Source organism: Phyllobates terribilis, unplaced genomic scaffold (assembly GCF_046119375.1).
Source record: "Phyllobates terribilis strain yellow unplaced genomic scaffold, ASM4611937v1 Scaffold_13__5_contigs__length_258822181, whole genome shotgun sequence".
Classification (NCBI taxonomy): domain Eukaryota; kingdom Metazoa; phylum Chordata; class Amphibia; order Anura; family Dendrobatidae; genus Phyllobates; species Phyllobates terribilis.
In genome coordinates this window covers 115,430,687-115,456,001 of record NW_027362773.1, presented here as the reverse complement: position 1 = coordinate 115,456,001, position 25,315 = coordinate 115,430,687, and the positions used below count along the sequence as shown (strand labels likewise).

The following is a 25,315-nucleotide window of genomic DNA, read 5'->3' as shown; positions in this document are numbered from 1 at the left end:
AGAATTGTAAAAATTGGCCTGGTCATTAACGTGCAAACCACCCTGGGGGGTAAAGGGGTTAAGTCTATGTGGACAGACAGCTTTTGCTTTAAGAAAAAACCTCAGGGAGTGTTTCTACTCAGCAGGATGCATAGAGCGATGCTATAGGTTCAATAGAGACCCCTTGAAGGAGCAGTCAGCCATGTTGGTAGTCACTGGACGCCTTACAATGCGCACAATCATCACGTGACCAAGCTTCAGGCGCCGCGTGCTGATCATGTGATTGACGGCTGCGTCCACCAATGAGCGCAGGCTCCGCCCAGCAGGCTGTGCACAGACGATGTTGTGGGGAAAGCGGCCTCTGTAGTGCGCTCCCGGATGCGCCGACTCCGGTGAGTTTGTGCTTCGGTTATACCGGCAGCTCAGGTGCCACCGGCCTCCGCTCTTATCGGACAACAGGGGGCGAGAAGCCGCAGCGCGCACCCTGTGAGTGTTGCATGCTGGGAGTGAGGAACTTGGTGACGTCATGAAGAGGCAAACTAGAAATCCACTGGTGTTCATTGTGGGGGTGCGAGGACCAGTGTCCCACACATCTGTATATTAGATGCCCCCATAACTATCAAACCTTGCAAAAACTCCTAACTCACATTTACTGTTGGTATTACCGCAAAATCTGCTGCGAATTGCACTTTTCTGCAGCAAACAGACCAGTCATGTGCACCATGGTGTCTAGAGAAGGGTTAATCAAAGATTGCACCAGATTTTCGGCACATATTAGCAACAGATGTTTAAAGGGATTGTCCACTTTCTGGTTTAATGTTTATATTTTTTATTTAAATGCAAGTATTTGAATATATTTCTTGTAAACTGGTTGCAGTAAAATTTTTGTACCTTTTTGGTTTTTGAAGGCCCCACCGATACCTTCCCCTGGTCAGAGACACCCAGAAAACACATCAAATACCTAAAAACTGTCTGAATGAGCTCGCTGACAGATCTTCAGTTAACTCATTCTGCAGCCATCAATAGACATAGCACTATAGAAGGCAAACGGTGCAAAGTTTTTAATTAAATCCAATTGCAAAAATAATTTTCACCCCCCTCCCCCACAAGCATTTAATAAAAATAAAATGTTCTTAGGTGCTGTAGTGCTGTATTTTTAGGAAGTGAGAACATGGCCAGTCTTCTTTTTATTTTTTATACTTTTTTAATGTGATTTTATTAGTTTGATTTATATTCGATGCTTTTTTGTTCAGAAACTCTGCGATTCTGCCCTTAAAAAATGTAATTACAATTTTACAGGCTTTTCACTCTTAGTAAAAAAAAAAAAAAAAAAGCCCCAAAATGACTGTTTGCTGCATCTTTAACCACACAGAGGACACGAGTTTTCAGGGAATCACATCCACTTTGCTTGATTTGTTAAACGCACATTTGCCGCAGTGGGAAATGAAGTGCAATGACTCCGATATCGAATCTATGAAGATGCAAAACTGATGTGCGCCACTTTGATACATATCATGCATCTTCAAGCCTATGCAGTCTGTCAGCCAGAAAACGCATTCGGTTTCCATCCATATTGTCATCCGCATGTTTATACATCAACACTTTAACATTTTCATGATCTAATACAGTTTTTTAGGCTAATTATAGAAATGTGTCCATAAAAATCTGACGCTATGCAAAAGTTCCTTATGGGATCCAAGATTTTTTATTTTTTTTTTGCACCTCCATAGACTTTAATGGATGAGTCTCACCAGATACACGGAAGGGAATACGGCATGCAGCTATATATATAATATATATATATATATATATATATATATATATATATATATATATATATATATATATATATATATATAATACTAGCTATTGAACCCGTTCTACGCCCGGGTGGCGAGCATTTTTATTGGTATATGGTCTCCCATGCTGGTATGTGCTGCCCCCATCCTGTCCTCCCCGATCCCGGAATGCGTGGCTCCCCTCCTCCCCGATCCCGGAATGCGTGGCTCCCCTCCTCCCTGATCCTGGTGTGTATGGTATCCCTCATCCTGGTATGCATGGCACCCTATCCCTCACTCCCAATCCTGGTCCTGGTATGCGTGGCACCCCTCACCCCCCCCCCAATCCTGGTATGCGTGGCACCCCTCACCCCCCCCAATCCTGGTGTGTATCGTATCCCTCATCCTGGTATGCATGGCACCCTATCCCTCATCCCCGATCCCGGCATGCATGGCTCCCCTCCTCCCCGATCCTGGTGTGTATGGTATCCCTCATCCTGGTATGCATGGCACCCTATCCCTCACTCCCAATCCTGGTATGCGTGGCACCCCTCACCCCCAATCCTGGTGTGTATGGTATCCCTCATCCTGGTATGCATGGCACCCTATCCCTCATCCCCAATCCCGGTATGCGTGGCACCCCTCATCCCCAATCCCGGCATGCGTGGCACTCCTTATCCTGGTGTGTATGGTATCCCTCATCCTGGTATGCATGGTACCCCATCCATATCCTGGTGTGTATGGTATCCCTCATCCTGGTATGCGTGGCACCCCTCACCCCCCAATCCCTTTATGCATGGCACCCCTCACCCCCCAATCCTGGTATGCGTGGCACCCCTCATCCCTATTCTGGTATGCGTGGCACCCCTCATCCCCAATCCCGGTATGCATGGCACCCCTCACCCCCAATCCCAGCATGCGTGGCACCCCTCATCCTTATCCTGGTGTGTATGGTATCCCTCATCCTGGTATGCATGGTACCCCATCCATATCCTGGTGTGTATGGTATCCCTCATCCCGGTATGCGTGGCACCCCTCACCCCCCAATCCCGGTATGCGTGGCACCCCTCACCCCCCGATCCTGGAATGCGTGGCTCCCCTCCTCCCCGATCCTGGTGTGTATGGTATCCCTCATCCTGGTATGCATGGCACCCTATCCCTCACTCCCAGTCCTGGTATGCATGGCACCCCTCACCCCCCCCAATCCTGGTATGCGTGGCACCCCTCACCCCCCAATCCTGGTGTGTATGGTATCCCTCATCCCCAATCCCGGCATGCGTGGCACCCCTCATCCTTATCCTGGTGTGTATGGTATCCCTCATCCTGGTATGCATGATACCCCATCCATATCCTGGTGTGTATGGTATCCCTCATCCTGGTATGCATGGCACCCCATCCCTCATCCCCAATCCCGGTATGCGTGGCACCCCTCACCCCCAATCCCGGTATGCGTGGCACCCCTCACCCCCCAATCCCGGTATGCGTGGCACCCCTCACCCCCCAATCCCGGTATGCGTGGCACCCCTCACCCCCCAATCCCGGTATGCGTGGCACCCCTCACCCCCCAATCCCGGTATGCGTGGCACCCCTCACCCCCCAATCCCGGTATGCGTGGCACCCCTCACCCCCCAATCCCGGTATGCGTGGCACCCCTCACCCCCCAATGCCGGTATGCGTGGCACCCCTCACCCCCCAATGCCGGTATGCGTGGCACCCCTCACCCCTCAATGCCGGTATGCGTGGCACCCCTCGTCCCCCAATGCCGGTATGCGTGGCACCCCTCGTCCCCCAATGCCGGTATGCGTGGCACCCCTCGTCCCCCAATGCCGGTATGCGTGGCACCCCTCGTCCCCCAATGCCGGTATGCGTGGCACCCCTCGTCCCCCAATGCCGGTATGCGTGGCACCCCTCGTCCCCCAATGCCGGTATGCGTGGCACCCCTCGTCCCCCAATGCCGGTATGCGTGGCACCCCTCGTCCCCCAATGCCGGTATGCGTGGCACCCCTCGTCCCCCAATGCCGGTATGCGTGGCACCCCTCGTCCCCCAATGCCGGTATGCGTGGCACCCCTCGTCTCTATTCTGGTATGCATGGCTCCCTTAATCCCGGTATGCGTGGCACCCCTCACCCCCCCACTATACACACATCCCCAAAAAAATAAACAGTTATACTCACCTTTCTTCTCTGTACTCCAGCGCTGCAGCGTCTTGTTCTGCCGGGGGGAGGAGTGCGGCGCCAGAGCACCGCGCTGTCCGGCGCCATTTTGCTGAAGACACACTGTAAATGTGTCTTCAGTAAAATGGCGCCAGATAGCGCTATGAGCACGCGCCGATCCGACGTCTCACTCCGCCCCCTGTCTCCGCTGAAGAGAGGCGCCGCGGCAATGCTCTTCCCGGTCAGGTAAGTATGTAAGTATGGCTCCGGAGATCGCAGTGTGCGTTCAGTGCCTACGCATACCGCGATCTCCGACGCCATACACCTCCTCTTACCCAGGGGCGTACATAAAAGTCATGGGGCCCCATAGCAGAAGCTCTAATTGGCCCCCCCCCTACAAAAAATAAATATTTGTCTGTGTCACAGAAGAGCAGATCTCATAACTTTCCAGCCTTTACATAGTAATTTACCTCCTTCTGAAGTCATAGATTCCTCCTTCATTGCCCCCATAAAGTATGATGCCAACAAAAGTGCCCCCCAAACAGTATAATACCCCTATGGTGCATTCATCCACATGCACAGTATAATGACCCTATTGTACCCCACTTCAACTCCCACGGCAAAGTATGGTGACCTTAACACAGTATAATCCCCCAACTGTGAACCCCACAGAGCCCTCCATACACTCTCATGGCCCCACACAGCCCTCCAAACAGTATAATGGCCCCCACACAGCCCTCCAAACAGTATAATGACCCCACACAAACATTCACGCTGTATAATTGCTTTCATACAGTATAATGGCCCCCCACATAGCCCTCAAAATATTATAATGGCCCCACATAGCCTTCCATATAGTATAATGCACCACCAATAATCTCCCATATAGTATAATGCGCCTCCATATAGTATAATGCTCCCCCCATAAATCTCCATATAGTATAATGCGCCCCCCATAATCCTCCATATAGTATAATGAACTTCCCATGGTCCTCCATAGAATATAATGCACTCCCCATAGTCCTCCATACAGTATATTACACACCCCATAGGGTAAAATGCTGCCCCCATATAGTATAATGCACGCCACAGTCCTGCAGTATTATGGGCACCACGTACTCACTGATTTTAAAATACCATATATTTTAAATAAGCCGACCCGAATATAAGCCGAGGCCCCTAATTTTACAACATAAAAATGGGAAAACCTATTGACTTGAGTATAAGCCTAGGGTGGGAAATGCAGCAGCTACTGGTAAATTTCCCCATCCTCGTATGTGTGGCCCCCTCAATCCCACAATCCCTGGTATGTGTGGCCCCCACAATCCCTGGTATGTGTGGCCTCCACAATCCCTGGTATGTGTGGCCCCCTCAATCCCACAATCCCTGGTATGTGTGGCCCCCTCAATCCCACAATCCCTGGTATGTGTGGCCCCCTCAATCCCACAATCCCTGGTGTGTGTGGCCCCCTCAATCCCACAATCCCTGGTGTGTGTGGCCCCCTCAATCCCACAATCCCTGGTGTGTGTGGCCCCCTCAATCCCACAATCCCTGGTGTGTGTGGCCCCCTCAATCCCACAATCCCTGGTGTGTGTGGCCCCCTCAATCCCACAATCCCTGGTGTGTGTGGCCCCCTCAATCCCACAATCCCTGGTGTGTGTGGCCCCCTCAATCCCACAATCCCTGGTGTGTGTGGCCCCCTCAATCCCACAATCCCTGGTGTGTGTGGCCCCCTCAATCCCACAATCCCTGGTGTGTGTGGCCCCCTCAATCCCACAATCCCTGGTGTGTGTGGCCCCCTCAATCCCACAATCCCTGGTGTGTGTGGCCCCCTCAATCCCACAATCCCTGGTGTGTGTGGCCCCCTCAATCCCACAATCCCTGGTGTGTGTGGCCCCCTCAATCCCACAATCCCTGGTGTGTGTGGCCCCCTCAATCCCACAATCCCTGGTGTGTGTGGCCCCCTCAATCCCACAATCCCTGGTGTGTGTGGCCCCCTCAATCCCACAATCCCTGGTGTGTGTGGCCCCCTCAATCCCACAATCCCTGGTGTGTGTGGCCCCCTCAATCCCACAATCCCTGGTGTGTGTGGCCCCCTCAATCCCACAATCCCTGGTGTGTGTGGCCCCCACAATCCCTGGTGTGTGTGGCCCCCACAATCCCTGGTGTGTGTGGCCCCCACAATCCCTGGTGTGTGTGGCCCCCTCAATCCCTGGTGTGTGTGGCCCCCTCAATCCCACAATCCCTGGTGTGTGTGGCCCCCTCAATCCCACAATCCCTGGTGTGTGTGGCCCCCTCAATCCCACAATCCCTGGTGTGTGTGGCCCCCTCAATCCCACAATCCCTGGTGTGTGTGGCCCCCTCAATCCCACAATCCCTGGTGTGTGTGGCCCCCTCAATCCCACAATCCCTGGTGTGTGTGGCCCCCTCAATCCCACAATCCCTGGTGTGTGTGGCCCCCTCAATCCCACAATCCCTGGTGTGTGTGGCCCCCTCAACCCCACAATCCCTGGTGTGTGTGGCCCCCTCAACCCCCCAATCCTGGTATGTGTGGCCTCCTCACCCCCCCAATCACTGCACACATAAAACAATAAACACTTATACTCACCTTCCTTCCTCACCTCTGCTCCAGCGCTGCGTCCTGTCTGCAGCAGCTCATTTCGGCATCTGAGCTGCGCGCGCTCTCAGAAGCCGAGGTGAGCTGCTGCCGGCACATTCACTCTTCTCCACGCCGGGACTATGGGCGTGGAGAAGCGTGAATATGCTTTCTCTTTAGCGGCGGGCACTGACAGCAGGAGCCGGGGCTCAGCGCTCCTCCGTGCCCGCTACTAAAGAGAATGAATATTCCGTCTTCTCCACGCCCATGGGAGTGGAGAAGAGGGAATATTCATGTCCCTTTAGCAGCGGGCACACGTGGTAGCTGCAGCAGCGGCTACAGCGTGTGGTCCCGCTCCTCTGCCGCCGCAACCTCCTACTCACCTATCCTCCTATTTCCCACGCTGCTTGGGGCTCTCACGGGCCCCCTCCGGCCACGGGCCCCATAGCAGTGGCGTGGTCTGCCTCCATTGGCGGTACGCCACTGTCTTTCCTGTAACGGCTGGATGCGGTCTTCTGTCTGGAGCCAGACTGCGCGTCACGCATGCGCAGTCTATCGAGGCTTCGGACAGAGACCCGCATCCCCGGTTATATTAAAGAGATATATATATGTATGTATGTATGTATGTACACACACTCACTGCTCAAAAAAATAAAGGGAACACACCAATAACACATCCTAGATCTGAATGAATGAAATATTCTCATTGAATACTTTGTTCTGTACAAAGTTGAATGTGCTGACAACAAAATCACACAAAAATCATCAATGGAAATCAAATTTATTGACCAATGGAGGCCTGGATTTGGAGTCAACCCCAAAATTAAAGTGGTAAAACACACTACAGGCTGATCCAACTTTGATGTAATGTCCTTAAAACAAGAGGTCTGGCATTGCCCTGCATTAGGAGGAACCCAGGGCCAACCGCACCAGCATATGGTCTCACAAGGGGTCTGAGGATCTCATCTCTGTACCTAATGGCAGTCAGGCTACCTCTGGCGAGCACATGGAGGGCTGTGCGGCCCTCCAAAGAAATGCCACCCCACACCATTAGTGACCCACTGCCAAACCGGCCATGCTGAAGGATGTTGCAGGCAGCAGATCGCTCTGTCATGTGCTCAGTGTGAACCTGCTTTCATCTGTGAAGACCACAGGGCGAAAGTGGCGACTTTGCCAATCCTGGTGTTCTGTGGAAAATGCCAAGCGTCCTGCACGGTGTTGGGCTGTGAGCACAGCCCCCATCTGTGGACGTCGGGCCCTCATACCACCCTCATGGAGTCGGTTTCTAACCGTTTGTGCAGACACATGCACATTTGTGGCCTGCTGGAGGTCATTTTGCAGGGCTCTGGTAGTGCTCCTCCTGTTCCTCCTTGTACAAAGGCGGAGGTAGCGGTCCTGCTGCTTGGTTGTTGCCCTCCTACAACCCCTCCACGTCTCCTGGTAGCGCCTCCAGTCTCTGGACACTACACTGACAGACACAGCAAACCTTCTTGCCACAGCTCCCATTGATGTGCCATCCTGGATGAGCTGCACTACCTGAGCAACTTCTGTGGGTTGTAGAGTCCGTCTCATGCTACCACGAGTGTGAAAGCACAACCAACATTCAAAAGTGACCAAAACATCAGCCAGAAAGCATTGGTACTGAGATGTGGTCTGTGGTCCCCACCTGCAGAACCACTCCTTTATTGAGTTTGTCTTGATAATTGCCAATAACTTCCATCTATTGTCTATTCCATTTGCACAACAGCATGTGAAATTGATTGTCAATCAGTGTTGTTTAAGTGTTCCCTTTATTTTTTTTGAGCAGTGTATTATATATGTTTTATTTTTTTTATCTATATATTATTATTATTATTATTTTATATATTTTTTTCTTATTTATTTTTGGTCCGTGTTAAACTGTCATCTGGACAGTCCTATTGGTCAGTGTGCTTTCCAATCTTTACTTCAGGTGTCTGCAACCTTTTTTGGCCCAAGGACCACATTGGTTCATTATAACAATCAGGGAGTCGCACTAAAAATTAAAGGGGTATTACCTTTTGTGACATTTGTGGCATATTGGAAGTATATTGAATAAATGTTAGAGATTCTGATAATTAGAAATTCTACTTACAGGACTCTCCCCTTCAAAATCAGCACTCTAAGTCAGTGTGCCCACGATGAGTTTTTGGTGAAGTTTTTTTCCTGTGTATTTTTGCTACATCAAAAATGCAGCGTCTAAAGCAGGGGTCTCAAACTCGGCTGGGTATATGGGCCGCACATGGAAAAAATTTGAATTTGGGGGGCCGCATTCTTTGTTCAATGTGACATTTTTAGTGATACCATTTTTTTTTGTATACACCTTTTGAACATTTTTTCCGTGTTTATTTTTTTATGGCTTGGGTCGTTATGGATGTGGCGATAATAAACGTGCACTTTTTTGTGTTTACTTTAGTTTACATATAAAACAGCATTTTTAGTGCCCAATATTTTTTCATGCTTTATTTTTATTTTTTTGATTTTTACAATTTTGTTTCCCCCAATTGGCCACATTCAGTAATATTGTCTTACAATTAGCATCATATAGTAATAATGGCAAACATCTTGTAGTAATGGTCCCCATCCAAGTCCCCATCTTGTACTAATGTGCCCCATCCAGATCCCCATCTTGTGGCTATGTGCCCCATCCAGGTCCCCATCTTGTGGCTATGTGCCCCATCCAGGTCCCCATCTTGTGGCTATGTGCCCCATCCAGGTCCCCATCTTGTGGCTATGTGCCCCATCCAGGTCCCCATCTTGTGGCTATGTGCCCCATCCAGGTCCCCATCTTGTGGCTATGTGCCCCATCCAGGTCCCCATCTTGTGGCTATGTGCCCCATCCAGGTCCCCATCTTGTGGCTATGTGCCCCATCCAGGTCCCCATCTTGTGGCTATGTGCCCCATCCAGGTCCCCATCTTGTGGCTATGTGCCCCATCCAGGTCCCCATCTTGTGGCTATGTGCCCCATCCAGGTCCCCATCTTGTGGCTATGTGCCCCATCCAGGTCCCCATCTTGTGGCTATGTGCCCCATCCAGGTCCCCATCTTGTGGCTATGTGCCCCATCCAGGTCCCCATCTTGTGGCTATGTGCCCCCTGTGCTGTTCTTCACACACATAAAAAAAAAAAAAAAAAAAAAGATGATTCTCACCTGTCCTCCGTTCCCTCGGCGGCCTTCCTGCAGATGTGGCCCGCAGGCACCACAGAGTCCGACCCCTTGACGATCCCGACCTGGTCCAGGAGGAGCCGCCGACAGCAGCGCTGCATTGCCGCACAGAGACTCTCTCCCAGCACAGCATTTTCAATGTCAGCCGCCGGCCAATCAGAGGCCAGCAGCTGACATCTGCATATGGCAATGACGTCATACTCGCTGCGCCGACACGCAGATATCAGCTCTGATTGGCCGGCGGCTGGCATTGGAAATGCAGTGCTGGGAAACAGTCTCTGTGCGGCAATTCAGCGCTGCTGTCGGCGGCTCCTACTGGACCTGGTCGGGATCATCAAGGGGTCTGTGCCTGCGGGCCGCATAAAGCAGCCTCAGGGGCCGCATGCGGCCCGCGGGCCGCGTGTTTGAGACCCCTGGTCTAAAGCCATGTGCACACATTGAGTATTTGATTTGAGTTTTTACCTCAGTATCTGTAAGCCAAAACCAGGAGTGGGTGATAAATGCAGAATTGGTGACGTGTTTCTATTATACTTTTCCTCTGATCGTTCCTCTCCAGGTTTTGGCTTACAAATACTGAACATGTGAACATAGCCTAAGAGTCTTGTCTTCAAGTCGTGACCACTGCAGGCAATCACTGGGTTCATCATTAACACAACACTGCTGAGCGGACAATGATTGTTACAATTAAGACCCCATCACTGCAGCCCTGTAAAACTGAGAACGTACAGGAGCAGCAGAGAGATGGGATGCTTTAAATCAGATAACCTTTTCAAAGGGTTAAAATGTAAAGCAAAAAAAAACCCGCCATCCTCTTTTGCAGCATGCAGTGTCAGGATGTCTCACACCGAGGATCGGCGCTATGTGGAGCTGTGTCAGGATTCAGTCCGTCTGAGTGCAGAAAGTGTGGGGTTTGAGATCACTGATGAGGTCGCCGCTCTGCTGGCCGAGGACGTGTGTTACCGGCTCAGAGAAATCACACAGGTATTTATCATGTCTGCTTTATTTTTCCAAAATAAATAATCAATCAATCTCTCTCTCTCTCTCTCTTTCTCTCTCTTTCTCTCTTATTTTTTCCTCTTTTTTTTTTTTCTCTTTTTTTTTTCTCTCTTTCTCTTTCTCTCTCTTCTTACGCTATTTAACCACTGCTGAGATGCCACCGTTAATAGTGACTGCAGAATTTAAGGAGTTTAAAATTGGGATGGGGCTTCCTTTGTTACCCCATCGGCACCACCGTGACGCAATTGCTGGTTGCCAATGGATTGGGACTGCTGCCATGAGCTTAAGGGTATGTGCACACATTCAGGATTTGCAGTGCTGTGTTGGCAATTCTGAATAAAATAGGCGCATTGTTGCTATGTTTTTTACATGCGTTTTTGGTGCATATTTTCCCCTGGTAATTAGTAGAGGTAAAATCTGCAAGGAAAAAATGAGCACCATGTGCATGAGACTTCAAGAATCTCATTCACTTTGCTGGAATCAGGAAACCCTTCAGGTTTTGAGACAAAACTGTGCAGAAAAAAACTGACAAAAGTGTGCATATACCCTAATTGGGGTCTCTGTGTCTGCCATCTTTATATTGCCTATTAGGTCAGAAGGACGGATTGCACACGTCCGAGTTATACACTTGTCTTCACAAGCTCTTATCTGTATACTCTGCCTCTGGTTTCTAATGTATGTTTCTATATATATATATATATATATATATATATATATATATATATATATATATATATATATATATATATATATATATATATATATATATATATATATATATATATATATATATATAAAATGTGTGTTTTTTTTCTCAGTTCAGCGCACAGTGCCTCAGACACTCTCGGAGGCGAAGACTTACAGTAGAGGACTTCAACCGAGCACTGCGCTGGAACAATGTGGAGGTAATGCAATAATGCAGTGTATTGGAAATCAATTAGATCTTCTTTACAGACTAAAAGGGGTTATTCCGCCAGGCGGGTGCATGGAGCCTTAGGAGCCACTGGCGAGTGCGTGAAGCTGTAGAAGCAGAGCCCTTTACATGCATAGAGGTTGACAGCTGTGTTACACAGCCAACATCTGCTTCTAACAGCAGTGATTGGAGCTAGTTCTGATCACTGCTGTTAATTACGTAAGTGCCGCTGTCATTCTCTGACAGCAGAATTTAATTGGAGTGATCGCATCATGCGACTGTTCCGGCGCCTGAGGTGTGCAGTTGGACTGCGTGGCAGCCGGGAAATGCCCTCATCGCTGCCATCTTTTTACTTAATAGGCTTGGCTATATGGGTCATTTCTTCTATATATTGTTATACTGAGTTACTGCAGTATCAGGCGCAAGTGATCAAACGATTGCAATTCAAGTCCTCCAAAAGGGATAAAAAAATTAATGTAAAATGAAGGAAAAAATGTTAAAAAGAAAATGTAAAGGTTTTCCCCAATTCAAAAATTTTAGTGAATAAACATATTTGGTGGTTGACGCGTCCGTAACAGTCCGATCTATGAAAATATAAAATGAGTGAACCTGTATGGTAAAAGCTGTAAAAAAAATGCAGTTTTTCGGTTGCTGTATTTACCCCAAAACGGCATCAATAAAAATGTCAGCTGTCCAGGTAAAATAAGTCATCATACAGGTCAATCGATAGAAAAAACAAATAAGTTCCAGATCACAATAATGTTGTTGTAAAAACTTCTTCTTGTTGCGCAATGAGCAAACGCTCATACAGCGATCTTGACGGAAAAATAAGAAAGTTATGGCTCTTACAAGAAAAAAACGAGAGACCAAAAAAATAAAAAAATTGCTTGTTTGGGAAGAGTTTGATTTTATTTTTGCTGTTAGAGGGTTATTTTGTGTTTCCTTTTTCCTGCATACTGCCATTTATTATTGTTGGCTATATTGCGATCTGTCTGATATATGGGTGATCAGGATGTCGGCTTGGTCACAATCATGAAAGACAATGCTGGACTCATCTGATGATTTTGAGACTATGCAGGATGTCGCTTTTAACTTTTAGCCGATATATGGTCACGGATCCCCAGACCCAGTTTCGTTCCGCAGTGTTCGAGATAGCGACTGTCATTGCGCCGAAGACCGTGAAATAAATTTGGTGGAACTGGCGTTAGCCACGAACATTCCCAAAGGAACCGCGGAGACCGCCGTAAGAGGTAAGAGGCCGACTTCTCCTGCTTCAGCAAAGTTTTGTTTGTTGCCGGATTTTGCTAAATTATCTTTGCTTCCTCCAGTTCATGTATCTTATCTGGACAGTAAAGGAAACCTGGAGCCACAGGGGACTGGTAGGTGTTCACATGTTACATACTGATCACTCTCCATAAACTTTTTCGGATGTTGATTTTTTTCATATATTCTTCTTCCAGTTCCGGCCGCAGTCTCGATGCTAACAGATGACCTGCTGAAATATTACCAGCGTGTGACCAGGGCAGTGCTAGGAGATGACCTGCACCTTATGAAGGTCTCTTTACCATGTACCCAACACCCCCAACCCAACACATCAGTATATTAGGAATTTACTTTTTTTTGTTATCCTAATTTTTTCTAGGTGGCACTTCAAGATTTACAGACCAATTCAAAGATTGGAGCGTTGTTGCCATATTTTGTGTACGTTGTGAGTGGGGTGAGTATATCATTACCAATGTCATCCTTCTGGTTATACACATTAGATCATTTTCAACTGATGTTAACGGGACCCAATGACAATCTAATGTGAATGAGGACCTTCTCGTTGTTCCCGGTGTCGGACTTGTTTTTCTTCTAGCGCTTTGCTCCCATTTGCAGCACGTGGATGACTCTTTGTAAACCTCCTTCTGCTTTATTGTTGACTTTCTATCCATAAAATCTTTTGCAGTTTTGACCTATGTGCACATATCTTTTATTGTACAGTTTTTTGGGTTTTTTTCAAGCATGCTAAAAACAAAATGTGAAAAAAAGGAAACTTTACACATTTAAATGGAGAATCTTGGCAGTCATTTCATGTCTTGTTTATATCATTCAGATTAAATGACTTACAAAATGTACAGCAGTTTAAGGGTCTGTGCACACATTGCAGATTTGCATTTATTTATGCACAGATTTGTCACAAAACCTGAAGGATTTCCTAGTGCCAGCAGAGTGAGAAGTCTCATGCACCTGTTGCTTATTTTTCCTTGCAGATTTAAACCTGCAGCATGACAATTTTTTGCTGAAGATTTCACCCAAACTAATGAATGGTGAAAAATCTGCACCAAAAAACACATGTAAAAAATGCATTAAAAAACGCACCTACTTTAAGCAGCGGTTTTCCTGCCAACAGATGCAGAACTGGTGCAGAAATTACTGTTGCAAATACTTAGTGTGTACAGACCCTAATACTGTATTGTATTGGCCTGGTTTAGATGATGACATAATAAATCAGGGTCTGAATGGTATATATCAGATTTCCAGAGATGAGAGGTGCTGCTCGTATTAAAGGGGTTGTCCGCACTAAATACAATGTTGCCCAGATTCGACAAACTCTCCTACACTCACTTGCTTTCACCCCCGTGGATCTAGAGGACGCTCTGTGGTCTACAATGGCACTAGTAGTGGTGATGTCACTGTTCACCTGTCACAGGACTGCTGCGGCCTGTGATTGGCAGCAGCGACCTGTTGACTTGAATAGCATGTGATCAGATACTAATCAAGTCACCTGACCACTGCCGCCAATCATAGACTACAGCGGCCTGTGACTAGTGACCTGCACTGGATCCGGGGGCAGTGATTATAGGAAGTGTGTTATTTTCCGAGATAAACCACAAGCTTTGTGACCGGTCACCTTAACCTCTTCTATTCCACCATCTTACACCTTTTCTTCCCTTCTTTACTTTTTTATTTCTAGGTGAAGTCAGTGAGTCATGATCTGGAGCAGTTGAGTCGCTTGTTACAATTAGTCCGGTCTCTCCTGTCCAATCCTTACTTGTATCTGGGCAGCTACGGATGCAGCCTCATGCAGAGCGTATTGTACTGTGTGACCGAGCCGCTCGCCGCCTCCATAAACCCCCTCAATGATCACTGGACTCTGCGAGATTATGGAGCAGGATTACTCACTTGCATATGGTAGGACGGAAGAAGAAGAGAAATAATTAACCTTTTTTATTTTTGTTGTTTGTTTTACAAGAAATTGATCAGTACTTGTCATGATCCTGAAAAATGATATATAAGTGAATGCGTCTCAGCATCATAAATGGGTGAAATTACAAAGTCCTTGTTAAAAAGAATCAACTTTGCAATTGATCTTTTACTAAAAAATGCTCACTATTCTCAAGAACAAAGGGCGTTTTTAATTCTATTGTTTAACGCTCGTTGCCTAGGTTACCGGCCACTTTTGCAATCTATCAGAGATGGCCAGTTTCCAAATTTGCTTGAATCTGGCAAGATTCTTGGAGACGGCCATCTTCAGTGACCCTGCACTTCTCCAGTGCGCTTTCATTCATCCTTGGTGTTAAATCCAAGTCGTATTTTCTGGGCAAAAATCTGAGTTCGGTGCACTGTCTATTGAGAATCTGAGCACATATTAACCAACCTTTGATCTCCTCCAAGGCCCAGGCTTTCCCATTATTTTTCTATACTACAGCGCTGGCTGCTGTAAATGAGTGCAAGCTCACAGGGCACAAAGCATCTGATTACTCCAGATACCCAGCATAGGTTTGGATGCATTCTGTCTCCATTGTCTCCTATGTGTTTCCTTTGGAATTTGCAGTTCGTATCATTTACACGTCGTCTTTTGTCGCATCTGCGCTGGAAAAGTTTTTCACTGTCAAATTATTTTCTAGGATGCTGTTCACATGTTTTGTTTTTTTTTTCTTCCTGATCCATGGTCTGCACATAAAAAAAGATTCAAAACTTTTGTAGATCAAACTCGCCCGTTTGTGCGCATCTGTTTTTCGATGAATCTTGTAAACTTGTATCAGTTTTATTCACACACAACAAAAACGGAAAAACGGATGACTCTTGACGAAAAACAACAGATAAAAATTGGTTCCAGCACACTGATGAAATTTAGTGTATATATATATATATATATATATATATATATATATATATATATATATATATATATATATATATATATATATATATATATATATATATATATATATATATATATATATATATAATATTTTTTATTTTATTTTTTTTTTCAAGGATTAAAAAATATATATTAACGTTGGAAGGAGAAGCGAAAACGTCAGCAAAAGTCTAAGAAAATACAATAATAACAAGATCATTTCATTTATCGTTCTGCACATTGACTGGCATGGTCATACAACGGCAGCTATCCTTAAAAGGCAGTAAATGTAAATGGGTTTGCGTCTTAGGTCATGGGTCTTCCAGCAGAACAATCACCCAAACATACTTCAAGAAGCACCCAGACATGGATGGAAACAAAGTGCTGCAGAGTAATGAAGTTGTAGCAATGAGTCCGGATCTAAATCCCATTGGACACCTGTGGAGAGATCTTACAATTGCTGTTGGGGGAAGACACCTTCAAATATGAGAAACCTGAAGAAGTTTTCAAAAGAGTCGTCCAAAATTCCAGCTGAGAGGTGTAAGAAGCTTGTTCATGGTTATAGGAAGCGATTGATTGCAGTTATTAATTCCAAAGGGTGTGCAACCAAATAATAAGTTGAGAGTGACAATAATTTTGTCTGACCCATTTTTGGGGTTTTGTGTAAAATTATGTCCAATTTGCCGTTTTTTTGTGTTGTTCCAATACACACAAAGGAAATAAACGTGTATAACTGCAATAAGTTACTAGGAGAAATACTTTGTTTTCTGGAACAATTTCAAGTCGCCAACACTTTTGGCCATGACTGTAAATCAGGAAATCCTTTACACATATACCTTCGGTGGACACTGTAAGCCCAGTGTGAATAGACTCTTAGACTGTAGAGAATTCATGACTACTTTGCTGATTTATTCTTTGTTTTTCAGGACACATCGGGATTTGGAAGGGTCACTGTATACCCAGGTTTTGCAATCTCTACAAAAAGTTTTGGGAGACCCTGTCCGCCCTCTGTGCTCCCATTATGGAGCGGTGGTTGGTCTCCATGCCTTAGGCTGGAAGGTACGTTTTCAGATGTTTAGTGAATTCTTCCTATTATCAGGATGGAACCATATTTTACAAACCAGTCAGGACTTCAACTAGTTAATTTTTTTTTTATTCCAGGCAGTGGAACAGGTGTTGTATCCTTTGCTCCCAACTTACTGGGCTGGATTGCAAACTGTGCTTGATGATCACTCCATGTCCAATGCTCAGGTGAAGGCAGACGGCCATAAGGTCTATGGAGCCATTCTGGTAAGTGGACAAAAGTGAACTAAAGGAACTTTTCTTCATGCTATCACCCAACTTACCAGTAAGGCAAAATATGAGTGCTCTGTCACCTTTGGACAGTCTGATGGCATTTTTTCTACTGAACGAATGATAAGATGGGCCATTATCACCCCAATATCTAGTCTAATAACCTAAATGTCTTTGGGGGTCTGCAAGACCTCCAGCCAGGGACTATATAATTTCGCCCTTTGTTGGCCCAGTATGTTAATATATCTGAGAATTAAGTATTAAATGGATACTATATGATTTTATGGGTATAGTATCTGCTTAATGAATACATTGTAAACTTTTCAAAAAAAATTTGACATATTAAACAGATACCTATAAGACATGGATGTTTAATAGGCGATGAGGGACACTATCGGATACAATTGCATTTGGTTAAGTATATTTCAGATGATGTATCTGATAAACAGAATCCACTATTGAGCAGCCATGACACCTGTTTGTTAAATTGGGTGCTTTTCCAACCATATACATAAAACGCAAGCCATTAACGGGATGGAAACATAGCCTTGCAAGTTTGACTGAGAGCAGCAGGGGTCACATATATTGGTATGGAATAATAATGACTTTTTGCGATATTTTTTTTTCCCCTAGGTGGCTGTGGAACGCCTTTTGAAAATGAAAGCGAAATACTGTGAGAAAGATGCAGGTCCTTCACCCCACGACTCGTATTCTACATTGCCTCCTGCCCCCACCGTGTCTCTGCTCGAGATGTACAATGAGCTGTATTGTTTTTTCGGAGACAGTTTAGCTGTTCGCTTTGGGACTGCAGGAACTCCTTCGCAACCAGGAACGATTTCTAGAGGCCAACAAGAGCCTAAAAAGGAGTGTTCAGTGGAGGGGGCACGGAAAATGCCGCAACTAACGGCTCATGGAGAGGAAGAAGTGACAAACACAGGCAGACCGCTTCAACGTCCTCCCCAGATTCCTCTAGCAACAGCATCCTCCTCATCACGCCCTCGCGGAGCTTCTCGACAGGGACAGAGGGGACAGGGAGTGAGAGAAGCATTTCAGAGGAGTAGACTCGCACCACGTGGGTCTCCACGCTTCACCTTCCTTATTGGAGGTAGACAAGCAGGTCGTGGGGGCAATGGCCGGAGGTTTCAGAGTGTCTTCCAGCTGCACACTGGCCCAACAGCTACAGCTAGTCGCTATGCCCAAAAGTTGCCAATGATTGGAAGAATGACAAAGCCTGGACGGAGGGGGGCGCAAGCAGAACTTTCACTTTATTTACCATTGTGATGGAGGTCGGACTTGTGGACCTTCGCATTAAACACTGCAGTAACTTACTAGTTTGAAGACCAGAGTCCTCCTGAGCACATTCTTCTTGCCTGAGTGATTGTCACTGCCTGCAATAATAGACTACAGTTGGTTGTATAGGTGGTGTGTTGGAATGAATACTAAAACACATGATCTTAAAGAGGTTGGACATTTGTAGCCTACCCACAGGATACACCATAAATGTCTGACGGACGCTGTTCCCACATCTATGCTGAAAAGAAGCCATGATAGGCATGCAAAGCTTTCTTTATTCACCTGTATGGTTGTGAGAATTTGCAAGCGCGATTCTCGAGAGAGGTGGCAGTACCAGCATTTGAGAGCCACATTTATGCCATATACCTTAGGACAAGTCATCGATATCAGATCGGTAGGAGTTTAACACCCAGCACCCCCACCCATCAGCTCTTACAGTGTGAGGGAGTGGGACATCACATCCCTGTCACCTGGATAGTGACTGCTGCTTCACATCAGCTCCTATTACCTGAATGTGTATCCAATGCTGATTTATGCTAATGACGTGAAATGACACCACGGTGATGCCTTTTTCCAAATTAATCGGAATATTTGGTTTGTCAGACAATGTAAATGTTATCACGTTTGCACTAGGGTTTGATTAATAAAATGAGCGTTAATGCTGTAATTGTTGCTCCTCATTCTGCACACACACAAAGACAACACTGGGGTATAGCAAGTTTATTTATACATATATACATGAGATGGATGAAGGTCATAGTGTACGATAAGCTCCCACGGTGAGATCAAACAACTTGGCGTTGGAAACCTGTCCTTGCTTGTCTAACAAGTAGTACAGAGGTCGACCTTTAACCTTCAAGGGTATCATAGCTGGAACCTCGGAGCGGTGAGCCATGCAAGACACGTGCCTCAAGGGGATGTTGAAGGACGAGCCAAGGCCAAACACTCCTGCGGTGGCAATGGTCACTCTGTTTCCTCCGGCATGTAGAGTCACAGCATTCACAGATCGGCGGGAGAACAGCAGCCCGGCAGTTACTACAAGGGAACCTAGCAAAGAGAAATAAACCAAAGTTACTACCAAAGCAGCCAAACCCACAGGCAATGTCAAGGAGCAGATAGATAGTTTTATGGGAGAAAGTCCATTCCAAGTTGTATTTTATGCATTCAAAAACCCTACTCTTAACCTCAGGCCACGGCCCCATTATCAGTATACGGTCAGTATTTTTTCTCAGGAGTGGGAGCCAAAACCAGGAGTGGGTGATAAATGCAGAATTGGTGACTTGTTTCTATTACACCTTTTCTCTGATTGTTCCTCACCTGGTTTTGGCTCCCACTCCTGAGAAAAAATACTGACCAAATACTGATAGTGGGGCCATGGCCTCAGTCTGATTCTCATTTAACACTGTGATCTGCAGGCGTGTGGCCATAAAGTAGGAAGATCTCAGCAGACTGATATAGTTTTGTGGGAAAATATTCTAGGTACGGCCTCATTCAGATGTCCAATTTTGCATCCAAGTGCCATCTGTGATTTTCTTGGATAGCACTTGGATCTAGGATAGTCTATGGAGCTGTTCACATGTCCGATTTTTTTTTTTTCTCTTCTCACTTGAACTGAGTGGTCCGCAGAACATATTGGGAGACGTCGGATCAAAATCAGCAATGAAAGTCAAGGGGTCTGTGGGGAAAAAAAATAAAAACTTGACTGCATTTTGATGCCATCCCAGTGTGGTCCTATTTTCACAGACTGTCAGAATGGAGAACCTTTTTTAAATTTCTCCACATATGAGGCAATCTGATGACACTTGGACCACACTCTGATCAGAATAATTGTTCCTATTTTTCGTATGTGAAAAATATTGTCTTAATGAGGCCTATCTTGTATTCTAGAACTTATAAATTCAGCTTAGGAGTCTGGATAAGGTTCTGGTCAGGTGTCAGATCGGATTTTCCATTTATGTATTTTGCAATGAGTAATCGGATGCATTAATGATGTAAACTGAAACATTCACTGTTAGGGCTCATTCAGACTTTTTTTTTTTTTTTTTTTTTTTTTTGAGTACGAGTTACATCCATGTTTTTCAGTGATAGCTATCGTATCTATAATAGTGAATGGGGCTGCTCACGTGTATGTGGTTTTTCACAAATTGCAAAGACATGTCTGATGTTTATCTGAGTGTCAGATCAAAATGACAATGCAAGTCTATAGGTCAGTGAAAAAAAAAAAAAAATTGTACCGCACTCAGATGTCATCAATTCACTGGGAAAAGAAACTAAAGTTTCTCATATCAGAAAAACTGATGAAGCTCGAACCAAACTCTGATTCTGTTTTAGGAACGGACACGTGAGAAGAGACCTAGATGGATGTTTCTGGCAAGTTTGTATTGAAAAAAAGACACATCAAATTATTATCAATAATGCTGTGGCTCCCAAAAAAAATTCAAATCTGCTGCTTTGCTATGAGAAACCACAATTTAAAGGGTTTTGGGGTTAACCCCTTTCCTCCACCAATGCTGCAATTTTTTGGTTTTAAAAAAGAAAATTAAAAAAGTTGACTTTAGTCACCCTCCCCTGGTCCAGTGTCTGTTATTGTGTCCAGGGCTGAGGTCATGTTGATGATAATAACTGAACTCAGCAACTTTGCTTGAGTTGATGGCAAAAGCTGATGAGCTCAGTGACTGGCTGCAGCGCTGTCAACATGACCTCAGCTCTGCAGACAATAACAGACACCGGGAGCAGCACTGGACCAGGGGAAGATGAGTAGAGCTCACTTTGTTTTGTCACTAGGGGACCCCTGTGCGGCACAGCCTCAGATGACAGGCAGGACTCTCCTCCCCAGGCTCTGGGGGCTGCAGCTCTCCCTGGAGGTCACAGCACACCTACCCACAGACAAGCAGCCGACGGTGAATATCGTCCTCCACAAGGGGGAGCCCATGTTCCTTCCTCCTCTCACTTCCTTCTCCTCTCCGAGGTCATTCGGTTTTATGTCCCGCAATGATGTGTACCCGAAATGAGCCAAGTATGCCCAGAAGCCGGCCTGAGCCGCACAGAAAGCGCCCAGCAGCGGGAAGAAGCGCGGCCTCTGGTGCTGGAACAGCAGCACGTCTCGGGGCACCGGGTCTGCTTGGAAATAACGGGTGAGGAGAACAGCTCGGGGCCTGTGCACCAAGAACGATCGAACGTCTCCTAGCAACCGCAGGAGACCCATGCCAATTCTAGTATCCCACCCCCTCCCTGATAAACGCTGACCCTGGAGGCGCGAAGTGATGACGTCTCCACGTGGGCGGGATCACTTCTAGCGCGTGCGCAGAAGCGTAACTGAGGCCGAGAGTACAAAGATGGCGTCACCCTGGAGTGTGGGCCAAGAGGAGATGCTCGTTCTGAGCTCCTCTTCAGTTCTTACTGAATGAGAGGTGGGATTTGATTACTGGTCGGTGGTCTGTGCAAAGTGAACGAGGAGAGGTTACAGGGACACACTAAACGAGATGATAGCTTCCACATCAGCCCTGACAGCAACCATAGCTGTGCTTCCTCCATCATTGTATATATACAGTGCCAGAGAGCCGGGGAAAATGATCCAGGCAAGAAATCACCCCAATTAATGGTGCTGTAAGCAAAAAGTGACCCTATTTACAGTCCTCCAGAACATGAATGGTGGTAGCTAGAGAAATAGATCCAGACACCCATACATATATCTTTTAACGCCAAGGCCTCATTCACACATCAATTTTTGCATACAAGTTCACTGTTTTAGGCCACGGCCCCACTATCAGTATTTGGTCAGTATTTTACATCAGTATTTGTAAGCCAAAACCAGGAGTGGGTGATAAATACAGAAGTGGTGACTTGTTTCTATTATATTTTTCCTCTGATTGTTCCACTCCTGATTTTGGCTTATAAATACTGATGTAAAATACTGACCAAGCACTGAATGTGGCCTTACACAGCACTTTCATCCGGCCAAACAAGCTTTCCTGCTCTGCACTGATGAAGGGTAAACACCCTGAAACACGTTTCTGCAAATGGAGTTTCTGGTTTGGCTTCTCACCCTAAGAACTTAGTGATACGACCGTTTTCTTGCGTACAAGTGCTAGCCGTGTATTTCAAAGATAACACACAGATGATAGTCTATGGGGTTGTTCACAAACCTGTTTTTGTGTGCTGCGCACTGAGCGTTCTGCTCAAAATTTTGGTGACATGTCCAATATTGATCTGAGCGTCAGCTAAAAATTGGCAATTCAAGTCTATGGACCCGTGATGCCATACGAGTGCTCTCTTTTTCATGGACTGTTTGATAGGAGAAGGTAGAAAAACTTTTTTTTTGTTTCTCATCTGAGAAAAACTGATGAAACTGTTCACAAACTTTCCCATACTCATCTGTTGTCACCCCTCCATCCCTCATAGATTCAGCACAGACGTCTCCATGGCCTGCACAAGCATCAGAAGTAATGACATCACCTTTTTTTCATTCTTTAAATAAACATTGAATTTCAAGTTTTAAGTAGATTTTGTGCAGTTTCTTGTAAACACATTTTTGATATGCATTTTTTTTACAAACAAAACTCCAGAAATGGTAGAAATGCACAAATGCAATGAAAATGCCTTCGATATGTTGTGTTTCATATTTACATATTGACTTCTAACTAAAATGGCTGCATATTAGTTTTTCATTAACAAAAACCTGCTTGTAAAGACATCCTAGGCTCGGTGCAGACAACCATGTATTCCCTCATCCAAGAGAATAGGGTCGATTATCAAAATCAGACTCTGACCAGAGTGTGAGCATAGTGGGATCTGATTCTCTCGGACGAGAAGATGGAGAAAAAAATGTATCCATCTTCTCCATTGTGTTAGTCCATGGACTCACTGACTTGCATGGCCGAGTGCGATCCAAACATTGGATCAAATATGCCCATTCAGCGATTTTTCCTCAGACCGGCTCAGTCCGATAAAAAAATCTGAATTTGCACAACCCCATAGAATAACATTGGTCCGAGTGCGATCCGATGTTTTTTCGGATTTCAAAAGCACACAGGCCTATTTTACTTTTGGTTGCTGATCGGCAGGTTCTGTAAAGACTCTTTGGTTAGTCAGAGCACAAGATCTGATAAATGAACGCAAGTTCTCGTGTTTTGGCGCTAGCAGCTGCCATGGTGGGTGGTGGAGTCTTGCAATGTAAACTGGGATCCAAAGACTTAGAAATTTGGTTTGGCTAGGCAGTTTATTGAGGTATAATAAAGTTTTTTTTTTTATAACATATATACAAAATCTACTACATGCAAACATACATGTCCCTGGGTAAAAATCAGATTATTGCAGCCCAGTAAATAATGGCCATGAATAACCCTGAGTCATTATTCCCATATTCTGTTTGGCAAAGCAGAATATCATTTATATGCTGTGATAATGTTAGAATGCATATTGTGCATTATCGCCTCTAACCTTCGATTTTGGGGACATGACATCAGACTACATGCAGTAAGCTGCCATAGAGCTCCAGTCTTAGGGAATGTACACTCAGGGCAGATACGCAGCAGATTTTCTTTCCAGACAGAATATCCTCAGTATTTAACAGTAGCAGCATTCTGTGTGCAATTTTTCTCATGCATATGCTGCAGAGAATACTTGTGCTGCATTTTTCAAATTCTCAGCATGTCAATTTCTGCTCCCAGTGGCATTCCAGATGTCACCCTTTGATATGGAGAGGGTGGAATGTGTGGCCTAACAGCACCATTTCTGCATCAAAAAACAAGGAAATAAGTACCGCTGCCAATTTTGCTGCAGCATCCGCATCAGAATTCATAGTCATAGAATGTTAGAGTTGGAGGGGACCTCCAGGGTCATCATGTCAAACCCCCTGCTCAATGCAGGATTCACTAAACCATCTCAGACAGATATCTGTCCAGCCTCTGTTTGAAGACGTCCATTGAAGGAGAACTCACCACCTTTCGTGGCCGCCTGTTCCGCTCATTAATCACCCTCACTGTCAAAAAGTTTTTTCTAATATCTAATCTGTATCTTCTCCCATTCAGTTTCATCCCATTGCTTCTTGTTTTTCCATGTGCAAATGAGAATAAGGATGATTCCTTTACACTGTGACATCCCTTCAGATATTTGTAGACAGCTATTAAGTCTCCTCTCAGTTTTCTTTTTTGCAAGCTAAACATTCCCAGATCCTTTAACCGTTCCTCGTAGGACATTGTTTGCAGTCCGCTCACTATCTTGGTTGCTCTTCTCTGAACTTGCTCCAGTTTTTCAATCTTTTTTAAAATGTGGTGCCCAGAACTGGAAACAGTATTCCAGATGAGGTCTGACCAAAGAGGAGTAGAGGGGGATAATGACTTCACGTGATCTACAACCCCTGGCAAAAATTATGGAATCACCGGGCTCGGAGGATGTTCATGCAGTTGTTTAAGGTTGTTGAAAAAAAGCAGATCACAGACATGGCACAAAACTAAAGTCATTTTAAATGGCAACTTTAGGGCTTTAAGAAACACTAAAAGAAATCAAGATTAAAAATGTGGTACTCAGTAAGGGTAATTTTTTTCAGACCAAGCAGAGGGAAAAAATTATGGAATCACTCAATTCTGAGGAAAAAAATATGGAATCACCCTGTAAATTTTAATTTCCAAAACTAACACCTGCATCAAATTAGATCTGCTCGTTAGTCTGCATCTAAAAAGGAGTGATCACACCTTGGAGAGCTGTTGCACCAAGTGGACTGACATGAATCATGGCTCCAACACGAGAGATGTCAATTGAAATAAAGGAGAGGATTATCAAACTCTTAAAAGAAGGTAAATCATCACGCAATGTTGCAAAAGATGTTGGTTGTTCACAGTCAGCTGTGTCTAAAATGTGGACCAAATACAAACAACATGGGAAGGTTGTTAAAGGCAAACATACTGGTAGACCAAGGAAGACATCAAAGCCTCAAGACCGGAAACTTAAAGCAATATGTCTCCAAAACAGGAAATGCACAACAAAACAAATGAATGAATGGGAGGAA

General features: G+C 45.4%; 2 protein-coding genes across 3 annotated transcripts; one reads left to right on the top strand and one right to left on the bottom strand.

Moving 5' to 3' along the window:
* Positions 1 to 235: 235 nt before the first annotated feature.
* On the top strand, positions 236 to 18,976 carry TAF6L (TATA-box binding protein associated factor 6 like). Of its 2 annotated transcripts, XM_073658484.1 has the most exons (11): positions 236 to 371; positions 10,509 to 10,669; positions 11,503 to 11,589; positions 12,697 to 12,847; positions 12,926 to 12,976; positions 13,058 to 13,152; positions 13,240 to 13,314; positions 14,554 to 14,771; positions 16,650 to 16,782; positions 16,885 to 17,013; positions 17,650 to 18,976. In XM_073658484.1, exons 2-11 carry the CDS (start codon positions 10,523 to 10,525, stop codon positions 18,295 to 18,297), a joined length of 1,734 nt encoding a protein of 577 aa, XP_073514585.1. In that variant the 5' UTR covers positions 236 to 371; positions 10,509 to 10,522; the 3' UTR covers positions 18,298 to 18,976. The 2 variants fall into 2 exon arrangements, with proteins under 2 accessions (XP_073514585.1, XP_073514586.1); XM_073658485.1 differs by lacking the exon at positions 11,503 to 11,589.
* A 38-nt stretch (positions 18,977 to 19,014) lies between these two features.
* TMEM223 (transmembrane protein 223) lies at positions 19,015 to 21,597 on the bottom strand. Its single transcript, XM_073658486.1, has 2 exons — positions 21,190 to 21,597; positions 19,015 to 19,356 (listed from the first exon to the last, which is right to left on the bottom strand). The coding sequence occupies exons 1-2, from the start codon at positions 21,512 to 21,514 to the stop codon at positions 19,064 to 19,066; spliced, it is 618 nt and encodes a 205-aa protein (XP_073514587.1). The 5' UTR covers positions 21,515 to 21,597; the 3' UTR covers positions 19,015 to 19,063.
* Positions 21,598 to 25,315: the final 3,718 nt, after the last annotated feature.

Bases quoted from the DNA above. Each gene is read 5' to 3' on its own strand.
- TMEM223 (XM_073658486.1), bottom strand. From the start codon at position 21,514: ATGGGTCTCCTGCGGTTGCTAGGAGACGTTCGATCGTTCTTGGTGCAC. The intron at 19,357-21,189 runs GTAGGTGTGCTG...TCTCTTTGCTAG, and splicing joins CGTCGGCTGCTTGTCTGTGG to GTTCCCTTGTAGTAACTGCC.
- TAF6L (XM_073658484.1), top strand. From the start codon at position 10,523: ATGTCTCACACCGAGGATCGGCGCTATGTGGAGCTGTGTCAGGATTCA. The intron at 10,670-11,502 runs GTATTTATCATG...TTTTTTTCTCAG, and splicing joins GGCTCAGAGAAATCACACAG to TTCAGCGCACAGTGCCTCAG. The intron at 16,783-16,884 runs GTACGTTTTCAG...TTTTTATTCCAG, and splicing joins TCCATGCCTTAGGCTGGAAG to GCAGTGGAACAGGTGTTGTA.